At 42.0% G+C, this 16,493-nt stretch overlaps 1 protein-coding gene across 1 annotated transcript in view; it reads right to left on the bottom strand.

Moving 5' to 3' along the window:
* Positions 1 to 16,493, bottom strand: part of slc5a11 (solute carrier family 5 member 11) — a 71,416-nt gene that overhangs the window by 33,287 nt on the left and 21,636 nt on the right. Inside the window, exons 7-8 of the mRNA XM_034191058.1 lie at positions 16,383 to 16,463; positions 15,917 to 16,122 (exon numbers count right to left, since the gene is read on the bottom strand). Coding sequence (XP_034046949.1) covers positions 15,917 to 16,122; positions 16,383 to 16,463 — 287 coding nt within the window. The remainder of the gene's footprint in view (positions 1 to 15,916; positions 16,123 to 16,382; positions 16,464 to 16,493) is intronic.

Here is a 16,493-nt window from a genome sequence, read left to right as displayed (position 1 = left end):
GCTTGTGCTGTACTAATGCAGGAAACAAATGAAGGAAAACAACCATTGGCCTATTATAGTACGAAGCTTGACAACATTGAAACAGGATTGCCACCATGCTATCAGGGTCTAGCAGCAGCTGCCTTTGCATTTCAAAAAGCATCATCCATAATCATGGGACATGCAGTAACGTTGTACACGTCGCATCAGTTACATGCCCTGCTAACCAGTCAACGTTTTGTCTTAACACAAGCTAGACGCACTGGATATGAAGTTGTGTTGTCCGCTCCAGAAATAACAATACAACGTTGTCACACGGTGAATCCCGCCACCAAATTGACCACACCGTTAGATGGTACTCCACATAACTGTGTGGCAGAGACAGAGAAATTTTTGAGAGCCAGAGAACATTTGTATAATCACGCCATAGATGCAGATCTAACCCTGTTCGTGGATGGCTCATGCTTTTGGGATGCCGCGGGATTGCATGCGGGTATGGCGATTGTTAAACTAAACACGGATGGCGAGACCTTTGAATTACTGGAGTCCCAAGGAATTGATCAGCCTTGTTCAGCCCAACTGGCAGAAATCAAAGCCTTAACTATGGCTTGCCAGATAGCTAAAGATCAACGTGTTAATATCTACACAGACTCAGCCTACGCTTATGGCGTATGTCATGTACATGCAAACATTTGGAAACAAAGGGGATTCCTGAGAGCAGATGGCACCCCTGTCACTCATGGAGAAGCGATTTCCCAACTGTTACAAGCTCTCCAATTACCGTCTGAGGTAGCCATCATTAAATGTGCAGGTCATCAAAAGAATAATAACATCATAGCTCAAGGTAACAACCTAGCAGATGACGCAGCTCGCAAAGGAGCACAAGGAGAAAATATGTTTCCCCTGCTAACCATCCAAGATTGTGCCCCACTGGTTTCACTTGACGCACTGATAGTGGCTCAAAGTAGGGCCAGTGGAGAAGAAAAACGAATGTGGGTTAAACGAGGCGCTATTGAGACACGCAGTCAGGGGCCAGCGGACAAGCTGTGGCGCAGTAGTCATGGACATTTTGTGTTACCCACCAATTTATTACGACATGCAATCATTAGGGCCCACGGACCTGATCATTGTTCGCGAGTCCAAATTATGAACAAACTAAAAGCTGTCTGGTGGTCACCATATATGGCAGCAACAGTGGACCGTTTGTTGAATGAGTGTGAGGTATGTGCACAGTACAATGTCCGGAAATCATTCACAGCCCCTTTAGCCCACATTCCGGTCCCTGATGGGCCATTCAGACATCTTATGATGGATTTCATAGACATGGGAGCTGAAAATCGAGTTAAACAAATGAGATATGTTTTGGTAGTGATATGCAGATTCAGCCGATGGATTGAGGCAGTAGCCTCTGCAAATCAAGACCATAAAACGGTAGCCAAATTCTTGTGCCGAGATGTCTTTCCAAGATTTGGCATTCCAGATACTATCTCATCTGACAACGGTAGGGCTTTTGTAGCCAAGGTTACACAAGAAACATTCAAACAATTGGGTATCAAACAGAAGTTTGGGTGTGTTTATCACCCCCAATCAAATGGGGCGGTGGAACGGGCTAATGGCATTTTAAAGAACAAACTAGCAAAAATCATAGCAGACAGTAATGGCAAACTAACCTGGCTGGATGCGTTGCCGCTTGCTTTATTGTCAATGCGCTCACAAACTAACCGACTAACCCATTTGACACCATTTGAAGCTCTTACAGGTCGGCCGATGCCTATTCCATACCTGAGAGGACCCTACGAAGGACCATCGCTGGAGCAGCTACAAGACGAATGGCATAATTATCTGAGACAGTTAACCCAAATACACAAAACTATCTTTTTGCAGGTCAAAGGTGCTACAGAAGACAGAGAAGCAGAGATTCCACTTGAAAATCAAAGCATCCAGCCTGGTGATCTGGTTTACGTCAAGGTGTTCAAAAAGAAGTGGGACAGGCCCCGCCGAGAAGGTCCTTTTAAAGTTATTCTTGCCTCACGTACAGCAGTCAAAGTAGACGGTAAGGACACTTGGTTTCATTTAAACCACTGCTGTAGGGTTGGTGGCCCAGCGCCCCTGCGGCCTCGGCAAGCTCGTCTTGGCAGAGCCGCCGGGCCAAGGGGGGAAGCAGGAGAAGCCAGAGACCCTACAGCAGCACCGAGGGACGGCCACGCCTCCCTGCAGCCAGAAGAAGCACAGAGGGAAGGCCACGCCTCCCTGCAGCCAGGCGAACACTGACCAAGGCGCTCACAGAGACTGATTGAACAAAGACGACGCACAGCTTCAGAGAGTAGTGGATCCCTGCCAGATAGAGCAGCGACAGACTCAGATGCAGACTCAGAGACAACTGGAGACGCAGGCCAACAGACAGACAGAAATACAGACCAACAGATAGACAGGCCACAGGAGACATCAGACTCGGACAGCAACTCAGTAGATTTACCGACAGAAGAACCGCAGGAAGTACAACCCAGACAAAGCACAGATACACCACACATCCCTAGTGACAGCTCATCTAGTGACGGCTCACTTAGTAGCACATCTAGTAGCACATCTCAACAGTCATCAGAGCAATGATTAAGGAATTATTCAAGGGATTGACAATACTACTGGTGGTCAGTATGGGAGAAAATAGACATCCAAAACATACAACGGACTGTGCCGTGGCCATGGCCGCAATAGCAGCTAAACAAGGCATTCTAAACACAGGAAAAACATATAATTTGGTATACATTAAATCAAAAGCCTACAAGAACATAGGAATACAGGGAAAGCTGGGGGATTACATATTAGGCGAAGCCATTAGCATCAAATGTGAAGAGGAGGGAACACTCAACATAGAGGTAATTTGTGATAAAAGAGGATGCAGGGAAACCAAGCAAGACGTAACTGTTACAGTACATGAAGCCACAAAATGGGTAAAAATCAAACCAAGGAAAAAGAGGACAATTAGAAGCCTAGAAACAAGCAGTCACTTAGGGAGATGGGATCCCAGTACAGACCTAGCCCGCACACAAGGGTTGAAGACCAATTTATTTTACCAATGGTTGAAATTTTCGGCTAGGCAGATCAGTGAAAAGCCTTGCATAGCCTGTCACCGGAAAGGTGTGATACCTCAGGCTAAACCCCTACCTGATATCAACAACTGTTATAGAGTCCCCAACATAACTCAGACCAAGCAGAATGCTATACACAATGTGTTATGAAAATGGCAGTAGGTGATGAAAAATATGCTGCCGACAGTAAACTTTGTCCGGTACCCCTAAGTACAGAAGGAACCGTTCCACCTATGATTAAAATAGAGAAAGGGATGATACACCCATTCTGTATAGCTAAAGGCTTAGTAGCACAATACATAAGCGATTGGCAGGTAGGGACGACCCAGCCAAAACACCACATACAGTGTATGCAAAAGCAGCAAGAATACAAACCGGCCAAAACAGCATGGAACATTACCGTCTGTCACACCCTGCCAGCAGCAGGCATACAGTGTGAACAAATAGTACCGGCCACAGGGGGGTCTGTAATTGGACTGAATCTCACCCATGCTTCATGGGTATCTACTCCAAATTTAGCTAAGGGAACGGTACCCTTAGCTGACATCTTTTGGATATGCGGACAAAAAAAAAAAAAAAAGGAAACTCCTGTCATCGCTGTCCCCGAATTGGAAAGGCCTTTGTGCTCCTGTGATGCTCACAGGAGCAATAACAGTAATTGAAATGCCAAATTCAATACAACCCATGCCACAGAAACTTCATAAGAAAAGAGGAATAATGACGTTTAAAACAGACTACAACATCACAGTAAGAAACGGGATACCAGAAGGGATACCCCGACAGTTAGAAGCCATAGACAGTAGCAGAGTTAAAGCAGATGAAGATGCGGATAAATGGGGATGGGCATTGGCTCTGTTCGGGGTTACTCCAAAAATCCGTTCTAGGTTCCAGGAGGTGCAGTGGATTAATTACTTGTGGTATAATCAGCAAAGATACCTGAACTGGACATTGGCAGCAGTAGGAGCCTTAACCGAACAACTGCACGCCACCTCGCTAATGACAATGCAAAATCGATTAGCTATCGAGATGATGATGGCTGATGAACAAGGAGTTTGTATTATGATCAAAGCCACCGAATGTTGCACAGCTATTCCCATGCGTACAGGGGAAGACGGAAATTTGACAGAGCTCTTAATCACACTTGAGGAGATGCAACAGGAACTGTTAAGTAACTCCATAGGAGGGAGAAATGAAACTGACGATTCTGGATACATTGTAGGGAATGGAATGAATATTGGCCCACTATTTTCACTGTTTGGGACTCTAAGGAGAGGGTGGATATCATGGAAAGACTGGTTATACCAGATAGGTGTAATCTTGGCACTAACAGGGGTGGCGGTCTTGCTGGTAATATGTTGTGGTATTCCCTTGATAAAATTTCTGGTCAATAAATTGATTTCATCCACAGTAGGACAGCTCCCACTGCTAGCCATCCGAGCCCTAGAAGAAAGCACAAACGAAACAGACAGAGAACCAGAATATATGGAAATGGATGAAATACCAATTATCCTCCCCGACAGCCCCCAGCTCCCTAATATTGTGGCGTATACCCCAGATAGGGAGGACTGGGATGGACCGTGCTTGGTGATATTGTAGACGAGGAAGAAGACATGCACGCACATTTACATTCACACACATGCACCCACAAAAATGAGGGATAGGATAGACAATATCTGAAAGAACGATATGGAGCTGTAATAATGAACGTATATGTATATTACTAGGACACAGGAGTATGGCTGAGAGACCAGACTCCCCTGATCAGGGACCTATGCCTGATCTGCCTCTATCAAGTCTGATTGGACTCTCAGAACTGTTTGGAGAAGAGGATATACAGGAGGGATGGTCGAGACATGATTGATCGCCACAGCCGCCATCCATCCAGCAGCTAAACCAGTTGGCAACAGAAGGATCTTCATCGTTCCAGCACCTGGCGATGACGGCTTCACAGAATCTGCCTGCAGCAAGAGTCGGCCCGAGGACTCCACCATCACCTGAAGGACCCTTTGGACTCAGGAACACACCCCTTCCGCAGATGCCATGGAGACAGTCACATGTGCCAGTGGCAACGATACCCTCCAGGGGAGGCAGCCAAGGTCGGCCATATGCAGCAACCGCCCGAGTGCATCCTAGACCCAATTCACTGCTAGGACCTGTCCCCAGCTTTCCACCCCCAAGGCAGGAGAGATATTCTGATCAGCCCAGTGCCTCTGGAGGAGGATCAGCAGGGGTAGACCTTAGCCGAACTCACCCACCAGGACAGAGGGGAGCTTTGTACAGGCTGCTAAATGCCCAGAGTGTCCCACCCACTTGCCTGTGCGACATCAACAATACTCCCCCCACACACGAAATGCCTTCCCCCTTGTACTTCCTGTCCCCTGGACTGCACAATCTTAATCTGGTCATGGTCACCCCACAGGACATGGCAATCTTGGTTCGAGAGCTTCGTCTTCCACAAGAGTCTGTTCCAAAAACCTTGGAGCAGCTCCTGCCCCTCACAAATCACATTCCCCATGAGCTATTTGAGGAAATCATGCCACAACTAAGTCAGACATCTGCATACCTGTTCAGGATACACCGTGACAATGCCAACATCTCTTGTGCTCAGGAGGGCCTCCATACTCAACTGTGTGGTCTTCAGTCTAGTATGGACATGCTAGCCTGCATGATGGAGCATATGGAAAGGGAACAGCTAGGGCTGGCCACCACCAGCCTGAATGTGGGCAAGAATTCTCTGGGGGCCCTGTACAACCTGGCCAAGCAGCACAAGGAGCTGGAAAGATCCATCAGAGAACTGCACGACTGTCTGAAAGCCAGAATTCCTGATCCTCCCCCCACTACCCCTGAAAGGCCAACCTCCCCATGTTCCCCAACTTCTCCCAAAACTTCAGATGCTGAGTAAATGCTGAGGAGCGCGGACTGACGTAATGGCACTGAACACGGACTATGATCTTGGTTCTTGAGTTTGAATTGCGGACTGGTTTCAGAAATCTGAGTGTAAATAAAAACAAAGAAGGAAACATGTTAGTAACGAAAGTTGGGTAAATGTCTGTCCTTACCATCATCTGCGTAACACAGATAAAGCTAAATGCATACACATAGATATCACATTGCAAAGTTATAAAAAGGGGACCCTTACACGGCGTGTTTGTAGATTTAGTAGTAAAGATGCACCATAGGGACCCCTTTTTTCTTAAATTATAGCATGCCTCAAGAGACATGCATCGCCTAAATTTGGCGTCTGGCCAAAAAGGGCATTAGAAAACAAGCTGAAAAAGAGGAAAAACAAAGTGGAAAATGTTGAGAAATGGCCTATAATGAAAACCATTATATGATTGACTAAGGCAAATGACTTAAGGACGGACATGAAGGGAAACCATTTATTGTGTTTATCATTTAACTAGACATAGCTGCGCTAACCTTAGAATAGTTTCTTGATTGGTTGACTAAATAGTGGTAACATAGGGGTTATTTGATGCATTTAAATAATAAATGTGTGACGCTTTAACAAAATAATATGTAGAACCAAGTATAATGGGTTGGAGCCTCTGGTCGAGTGAGACAATAGATGCCAGAAGATGATTGGTTGCACTGATGTCAATGTAAAGCCTTTACTTTGCCATGATTAAGAGGTTGCTGTAACTTGTTTTATGTGGCCATTTTAAGTGCCTTGAATTACACCAAAACTCAATGTTTGAATGTCACCTTGCGTTGATATAATCCAGCTAATTGATCACCTTGTGCCTTAGTATGTAAGTTCACCTGCACTTACACTTAAATATATTTACTGTGTGAAGAATCACTTATAGTCATATCCGCACCAGAGTTATCAGTAAGTCGAGTGATGTGTTTTTCTTTTTTATTGCAATGCACAAATGAGGATGTCTTGTCAGTAAACAACCCAAGAGTATAGTTGATGTAATGGGACTCTTTCGAGTCCCAGAGGAGGGACTGTAGAAGAATTTTTAGGTCCATATTTGAACTGTGATGAACTATCAAGTGTCCTGATCCGAACTGTATGTCCTCTGGTTGAACTAGCAGGTGTTCAACCCAAAAAAAGGGCTCTATTAGTCATTCAGTCTGTCAGGGGCTTTCCAAGGCCTTTTAGGTGCTTTCCCGCAGGCCACGTGCAGGGGCCTCAGGCCAGCTGCACGTGTGGCTGAGGCCACGTGCGGAGGGGGCCTCAGGCCAGCTGCACCTGTGGCTGAAGGTCTTTTAAAAAAATCAGTTGTAAATCCTTCATGTTTTAATGGGAGCGTTTGTCACATTGAAATAATGGCCTAACACCTGCTTAGGGTTCACTAGAGGACGCTTCCAATAGAAAACCATGTCTTGGGAATTAAATAAATAAAAAAGTCGAAGGAGGAGCGATGCCCGCGGGTCTCCAATAAATAGATGAGCGCGGTTGTCATATTCAGTCTCTCTAGAGGACTCAGTTTGTCTAAGCTTTGTGTCGAAGGCTTAAATAAACTTAAAAACTCTGTGCATTTTATCTTGCTTAAGGCTGAATTATTCTAAAGTGTTGTGTCCTTTTTCTAGCATATCACTTGCAATTAGTTTGTGTTATCTAAAAGAAGACATCCCGAGAAGACTAAAGACGAGCCGCGACAGAACTATTGTTGCTGTCTGTCATGTGATGTGCTATTGTGTTTACTGCATTGCACAATGTATTGTACAGTCAGTGAAGACAAATTTCCTTACGGGGACCAATAAATCTAATCTAATTTGTTCATTTGCTGTCTTAATGTATTTATAAATTGTTTAGGTTCTTGTTATCATATACACACTATTATGATTATCATTATTATTATCGGTATTATTGTTTTTATTTTATTACTAGCTGAATTACCCGTTCTACGCATGGGTAATAGAGATTAATTTTAGCCATGTCATTGTATACTTTATGTCACTTTATTTAAGGTGTAGTAAGTTGCATTGCATTGTGTGTATGTTGTCATCAATTTTCATACAACAATGTGTGACATTCATGAGACTCAATTGAATGATGATAAAAGGTTAGATATGTCATATCACGGTAATGCTCTGGTATGCTGTATACACAGCAGGTACATTTTAATTGAAAAAAACGGGTGCATGCTGGCCCATTCAAATTGTAATTAATGTGCACCCTAGGCCAGTGATTCTCAACCGGGGTGCCGCGGCACCCTAGGGTGCCGTGATCGATCGTCGGGGGTGCCGTGGGTATTTTTCATATTCGCGATTACTTTTCATATTCGCGATTACCATGAATTATTTATTTTATCCATAAAGCATAAAACGACTCAGAATCTGATGTCAAACGTGCTGTAGCCTCGCTCTCGTCTTAAGGCGGGACAATAACAAGGAGGCTGACGGCCGATTAAAACAGTGCCGTCTCCTTCAAAAGCCGTCTAAAATGCGGAGCTGTCGGTGTGTGTGTCTGTACCTGTGTGTGCGCGCGCACGGAGTTAACAGGCTGCAGACTGCGAGGGAGGGGGTGGGTGAGGCAGATTCCTGAATGCAGGCGGGACACATTCAATGTGCAGCGAGCGCGGAGCAGAGAGAGGATTTTAACCCGAGTGAACGTTAACAAAACGGAAACGTGAAGCTGCCTTTACTTCTCTCTGAACTTTCTCTAAAGGTGTGATTCTGCCGTTACCGTCCTGTTCACACCATGTGCGCATCGTATGCTGAATTTATGAGATCATGAGATGAAATAAACGGTCAAATATCTTTAAAAACATATTTAAAAAATGAGAATATATGAATAAACTGAGCCACAAAAAAAAAACAATGTTCAGACGCAGAGATCACAAAAAGCAGGTGAGAACTCTGAACTTTAACAGCTGTTATTTTCCAAAGGTACGAGTATTTATTTGTTCAATCTTGAGCTTAATGCAGTGTTTAAGCACAAAACGTGACTGATGAGGAGAAACAATTTCAGAAATGCAACAGAAACAACCACAATTCAGAAAAAGTTGGGACTGTATGTAAAATGAAGATAAAAATAAAAATGTTGCACTATTCCCAGTTTCTCCACTCACAGAAGCCAAACATTCTTCCAGAGTTGTGTAATTATACTACAATAGTAGAATATAAAGAAGGGGAAAAAGAAAAAAAAAAAGACAATATATTCGTCAATCGCAATTATTTGTCTGACAATTAATCGTCTCCAGAAATTCCTAATCGTGACAGCCCTACTTGAGATCAGAGCGCAAAATGCTTGGGGATTTCGAAATGCGGTGTTTTCTGTATCGATTTTCTATTGCGATAATTGGTTTTGCGCAAAACCAGAGGTAATAGCATTATAATATTATTTTGGTTGGTGGTGTGCCGCAGGATTTTGTAAATATAAAAAGGGTGCCGCGGCTCAAAAAAGGTTGAAAATCACTGCCCTAGGCAGCCACTACTATGTCATAAGTAAAGTGTGATGCTTGCTACCTGACCTGACTACTACGTGAACTGCGAAAATAAGGTCCCCAGTGAGCGGGCCGTGATTGTGATTAAAGCACACATACGCATGCGCGCTTTAACTCCCATGTGGTGAGCGTTGGCCCGTTCGGATTGTGATTACAGTGCACCCTAGCCAGCCGCTACTACGTATGTACTAAGTAAAGTGTAATGCTTGCTACCTGGGTCGTGATCTAAGATTTAAGGTTGACTGTGTGTGTGTATGTGTGTGTGTGTGTGTGTGTGTGTGAGACAATCAAATGACAAAGATTACTTCTTTGTCATTTGATTTTTAAATGGAACACAATGGAAATGTGTTTTCACTTTCTTGTGTTATCCATGTATTTTTAACGTATTTCCAATTATATTATGTACAATACTTACATTGAACTTACTAAATAAAGTCACGCATACACTCAAGCACTCATGCTTTTAATATAAAGAGGATTTACCACCCCCTGCTGGAATGGCGTGTGAGTCCAGAATGTAATTTGCAATGTCCATTGTTCAGTGTTGTTAGCTAATATCTGTAGTTTCTCCAAACATTTTAGTCCTATCAATGGTCCATTTTGGCAGCGTTCATCCTTGACCCAAAGTACATAAGCATATCAAATGGCAAATGTCACCTCTCCCCAGTTTGTCTGTGAGTGAATTTATACACATGCACATAAACGCAGAGCTTTTAGTCTTTTCTGCATTCTGCCGCAAGCTGGTGCTTCTATTTTTGCACAAACAGAGACGGTGGTAGAAGGCATCAAACGCAGTACAATTTTCACTCATGGTAATAGCAACATGACACAACTCAGTCATGGTAATGGCAACAAGACACTTAACTAAACTGACTAAACAAATTGAACCACAAAAACACAATAAATCAAAAACACTAACAACAACCTAACATAAACAACAATAGCAACATCTAACATCCCCAAACCCCAAACTCCCATGGTGCATTGCAGCACAATGGCCATTGATCACTGTTGTTAGATATTATCATTCATTTCTCCAAAAAGTTTAGTGCTATTAACTTTCCATTTTCGAGAGCGTTCATCCTTGCCCAACAGTACATAAGCATACCAAACAGCAAATATCAGCTCTCCCCAGTTTGCGTGTGATCAAAGCCATACACACACACACACACACACACACACACATACACACACACATGCATACATGCACACAGAGGCCATTTGGCTATTATACTATAGGTGGTATTTAAGGGCCCTGTCCCACTGGGGAGAGGATTAATTGCGCATGAATTGAGTATACAAATTGCGGGCGTTCGTTGTCATCTGCAACAAAAATGGCCAAAAATGACAAATGTCCCAGTATGAATTACGGATATATTAATAATATATAGCGAATATTTGATGAACAATCACGGTTATATAACGTATGTAGTGAGGAAACTGATCCGACACATTGAGATTATCACGGCAGTATTACGGGTGTATTATGAATGCATCATGCACGTGTTGCGCGTGCACGGCATCTGCATTGCGGTCATAAAATAAGCTCACTCGGGCCGTCGGCATCACTATTCACACCAACAATACAGCCTCTGGAGCATTTGCTGGACTTGGACAAGTTGATCGCAGAGTGTTGTCATGCGAGGGTTAACTGTTCATGAGTTTGGGGAGCGGGAGGGGGGAAGCTGCTCCGGGTGTGAGACAGTGTTTTATTTATTTATTTATTTATTTATTTTTTTTTTGAGAGTATCACAGAAAAAAGACGTCAGCGTGAGTTGTGTGTAAACAGCAACTCTTCCTGTTGTTGGTGTTACATAAAAGTCCTGGATTGCAGCAGCTATTGAGTCTTTGTGGATTTACACAGCTGGACTGGCACTGACTGGCAGGTACATATAATACTTTGGGTTTACGTGACGTGTTTGCATTCACAGATTGTCCGCAAATCAGCTGCAAAGCAGATGTAATGAATACGCTTTATTTGTGGCCAATTTGTGTGCATTCACTACAACATATTTTAGTTTGTGATGTGGACATGATATATATATATATCTGTTTTACACACTGTCCCAGTCCGCTGACAAGCCGCAAATCCCCGTCAGTTGCGGATATCAGCGCTTAACGGCAGATATACAGTGCATAGAGTGAGTATGTATTGTGTATGAATTGAGTATATATGGGGTATGTAAGGCGGATGTTATCCGCATTCAGATTTTTGAACAGCTCAAAAATCCTGGCTGCGGATATGCGTGCCTCTGCGGATGATCACGGGCGTATTCGGATGACGGCCGACTCATATAGGCATGTTACACGGATATTGCGGATGTTTGGTAAATATGGGCCAATTTTGTGCGCAATCGATACGTAAATCCTCCTACACGCCAGTGGGACAGGGCCCTAAAAGCTTATTGAAGAAAAATTACATTATGCAACTACAATTGATGTAATGACCATTACTGCTAAATACAGTCAGGTCCATAAGTACTTGCACAGTGAGACAATTTCATAAATTTCCTTTGCACACCACCATAATGGAGTTGAAATGAAACAATGGAGATGTGTTTGTAGTGTTGACTTTCATCTTGAATTCAAGGGGTTTGACTTCAAATCATCATGTTTACAGTCATAATATATTTAAGGCAAAGTCTTGAACCGAACATCAACGTAGGTTGATGTAAATATATTATGTGGATTGTATGTGATACACCATAGTTCAAAATTGCTTGGGTGTATGAAGGTGTTGAGATGAAGGTATTTTAAACACACTGACAGGATTTCTTAATGATAAACTATTGTAGGCTTTAATTGTACATACATATGGGTTTATTAAAGGTATTCATGAAAATATCATTGCTAAGTAGAATATCAAGAACAGAAACTTCTGTATTCTCAAGATGGATAAATTTATTGAATGACAAGCGTAATTTACAGCAGCCATAAATAATATGTTTGTCACCGACAATAATGAGCAAAGCTCATCACCATGTCATTTAGGTCCTTCAGACTTTTTTCATTAAAATGGTTCTGGGGAGCATTAGCATGGCTAAAACCCTTCAGCTTCTGGGACACTGCCATGACCGGTTCCACATGGTGGATGAGGCGGATGCAGATCTGACGCGGAAGCAAACCAGAAGTGATGTTGCTGCGACCGAATCAAAACAACATGGAGAAACCATATGACGACGATTACAAATTAACATTATTGTCATGCTGTCTTGGTCTGCTCTCTCCCTCCTCCCCTCCTGTGTCTTCCAGGTGCCACGTCACAGAGCTAATTGGTCTCACCTGTTCCTCATCAGCAGCACCTGTATTTATACTCTGGCTTTTCCACTTATCAAACGCCAGAAACTCAGTTTACCTACAGGGTATCTGGCTCCGTTCATATTCCTCTGTTCCTTTGACTTCTAGACTGGATTAACTGTTCTACTGTCTTTCCTCAGATCACCTGCTGATCGTCAGCTCTGTCATGGCCGCCTGGACCTGTCCAACCGTTAATGGTTCCTCGTTACAAACTCTCTGGCTCTCTCTATGTCCTGGACTGCAATCCTGCTCTGAGCTCCTGCCGTGCCTCCACTCTCCAGTGCCTGCTTCAGCAGCTACCAGTTTGCACAATTCATTAATTACAATAAATTATTATTCCTTTTATCAGTCTGTTCCTTGCCATTTGGGTCCTAATTCTCATATTCTGGGTTTTCAACCGCAACAATTATACTACCAAAATTTAAATTTTTATGCCTTTCATTTATAAGAGACTGCATACATGAGAAGCAGTGTTGTATAGTAGTGAAGTAAAAATACTTCACTATTGTATTTAAGTATGTTTTGGGAGACTTTGTACTTTACTTGAGTTTTTAATTCAGCTTACTTTCACTTTTACTTCACTATATTTCCGACCTTAATTGCATACTTCTACTCTGATACTTTTTCTATGCACCATGCCGTTACTCGTTACAAAAAAAAAACATACACGAAAAAAGTCATGTTTCCACCCAGAGACACCACTGATCACTAGTGACTGCAACGAAGTCAGGCCGATTTGTCATGAGGCATGTCCGGTAGGCTTTTTTGCAGTTGTGCACTTGGGGGGTGTTTGTCAGGAAAATGATAATTTCTCTACATTGATTACAGACCTGCAGCGGGTCTATAATCCACTTTTCTGCAGCGCGGCTTTGCTTTGAACCTTGAACCAATCGAAGCAGTGATTCGCAGGGTTCGTGGTTCGTACGATTCGTGGATTCATTGTTTATTTCGCTTTATCCTAATTTTTCCCCGCTAAAACCCTGAAGAACATATGTCTGTGAGTAATATTTAATATTTTTTTGTTAAACCGACCTGTTATGGTCTTCTGAAACAGTTGATAGATGTATTTTATAACTTAAAAACAAGACCGATGCTCACGCGTTAGCATGTCTATGGCGTTTTCAATGTTAAAGTTAGCATTAAGCTGTTCACATCAGCACGTTTGTGTTGATTTGTTTTCTGTATAATTAATGGCTCAGCGTTTGTTGTCGTAAAAGAGTAAAATTGTAATTTTTAATTTTTTATTCATATATTAATAGCAACAACAATAATAGTCTACATAATAGACAATAATAGTCAATAATAATAGACTAATAATGATACAATACAATTTTAGAGAAAGAGACAAAAAGAACCTAATGAAACAAAACACAACAGAAAAGATAAAACCATGTAACAATGAAAATAAATAAATAGATATAGAAATAAATAACTGTTTCCTGTGAACACCTAGTGAGTAGCCTACTCTTGTTTAGGTTTTGAAACCTTGTTTCTGAAGTGTTTTTGTGGGATGTGCACAATTTTCAGTACTTTGACTAATACTACCAGTCATTTACAAGCCTAGATAAACTTTAATATAAAAAAATCAGTCTGTTTTTGATTATTAACATTTACTTGTACTTTTACTTTCAATACTTGAGTACATTTAGTTGTACATTACTTGTCATACTTAAGTACAATAAATATTACATACTTTAAGACTTTTACTTGAGTAGCATTTCAATCAGTGACTTGAACTTCTACCAAAGTCATTTTTTAATGGGTATCTGTACTTTTACTTAAGTGTGATTTTCCGGTACCTTATACAACACTGATGAGAAGTCTGAAAACTTGCTAAAACAAATCTTACAAATATTCAGTGTCTGCTATCTTCAACCTGTGTGGAACTTCATAAGGAACAAACAGCACAAACAGTGTTGTAAAGGACAATAATCAGGGCATTAAGAGAGCAAACTTCACTTTACCCCAGAATGACATGAACAGGATGAAATCGTGACTCACAGCAATTCCCAATGTAAATAATTGAGATTCTCAGGTGTTTGCATAAAACAAACACAATAACATCTAAAAACCTAGATAATGTATTCACGAGAGTTTTAGGGACAATATGCAAAGAGTTTTATCTTGCAGTGTTAATGCTGTTGTCCGTGTGGAGTGGTTAAATTGCAATGTTATCTGAATGGCTCAGTGCAGTTCTCAATGTTGTTGACATCTCGCAGAGCGGCAAGCTCTCTGTGATTTTACAAGATTTTGTGGTTTGTGAAATCTCAATAGGGCGAATGGTGCATGACTGGATACTGATCTGATGTGGAAGTAAACCGGAAGTGACGTTGCTGCGACTGATTTGTTTTGGTTTTTAGTTGTTTTTGTTTTGCTGCGACCGAATCTATTCTGCCCCACCCTATTTTAGATCACATCATGTGAATGAGTGTGTTCTTGCATTTTAAAGCAAGGAAAAACAAATGAATTAAGCCAAGGATTCTGGAGCATAATAGTGGATCACCACAACTCAGGTTCCTCCTTAGGAGCCACTTTGAAAAGATGCATGATACCACAAGTAACTGTACAGGTTGTAACATAAATGTATAGTGTCTGAGATCACACAGATGAGGAAGCCCTTAATCCAAAACTGACGTTAAAAAAATGCTTGGCCTTCATCCAGGCGATTACTGTAACTGTCAACTTCTGTATATTATCTTAATTAATCTAACTTGGTAGGAAAAGTGTTTTAACCATTAACCCCTTAAGCCCTAGAGCCTATTTCACCAACATCACATACCCATACATTATGATTTATTTCTCAGCTTGTACAAGGTCATAAATGCAAAAGTTTGGATCAGCTAAAAGACAGGTCCTAGGGGATGTTGTGGATGCAAAATAATTGAAAGTAAATAATACTTGGTAGGGGTAAATGAGTTTTTTTTTTCCCAAAAAATGAATTCCGATTTATGTCTTTATTTGCTTGGAGTTTCAGCTGTGGTTAGTTGATATGCGATTGAAGTGGATACTTTTGTAGAGGAGACTTCGCTTGACATTTTGAGGTATAATAGGTGTATGTTGGTGTCAGCATTGGTTAGTTATGAGTGTTCAAATGTTCCAAAACAGGGCAAGTCCCCAAATTTGGGGACTCTAGGGTTTAAGAGGTTTAAGCACCTGATCAGAACACCAATACCATATGCTTGGGATGGTCATTCCAAAGATGGTTCCAGGCCAAGGAAAGTCAGAGTTTACGGGGTCTCTAAAAAGACGAAAAGCATCATGTCGTGGAATACCACAAGTGGAGTTATGTGGACGGACAGATGGGATGGCAGCAGGGTAAAGCTGCATCATAGCGTCCCAGCCTCCGACTTTAGCAAAACCTGGACAGGAAACAAACAAATAAATCAATAAAAACCTCATACACAGGAACACGCAGTGGAGTAAAGCCACCTCAAATCACCAGATTTCAGAAAATGTTGCCGGCAGACCATCTCAGATTTTTTTTCCACACTTTCAAAAAATATTATTCTTCCCAGTAAACTCCATACAAACTTTCAGCCTTATATCTTTATTGGTGTTTGAGATATTGTGGCTTTAAAAAAAATGGAGCGAAGTCAACACTTTGTCAGATTTGACTTACTGAAGCCCATGAGGATGAACGCTCCCACCAGCATGATCACAGTCTGAGCAGCATCTGTGTAGATAACTGCAGCCAGACCACCTGGAACACAACGTATCACATATCCAGACA

Source organism: Thalassophryne amazonica, chromosome 16 (genome assembly GCF_902500255.1).
Source record: "Thalassophryne amazonica chromosome 16, fThaAma1.1, whole genome shotgun sequence".
In the NCBI taxonomy this organism is placed as follows: Eukaryota; Metazoa; Chordata; class Actinopteri; order Batrachoidiformes; family Batrachoididae; genus Thalassophryne; species Thalassophryne amazonica.
This window is presented reverse-complemented; position numbering and strand designations above follow the sequence as displayed.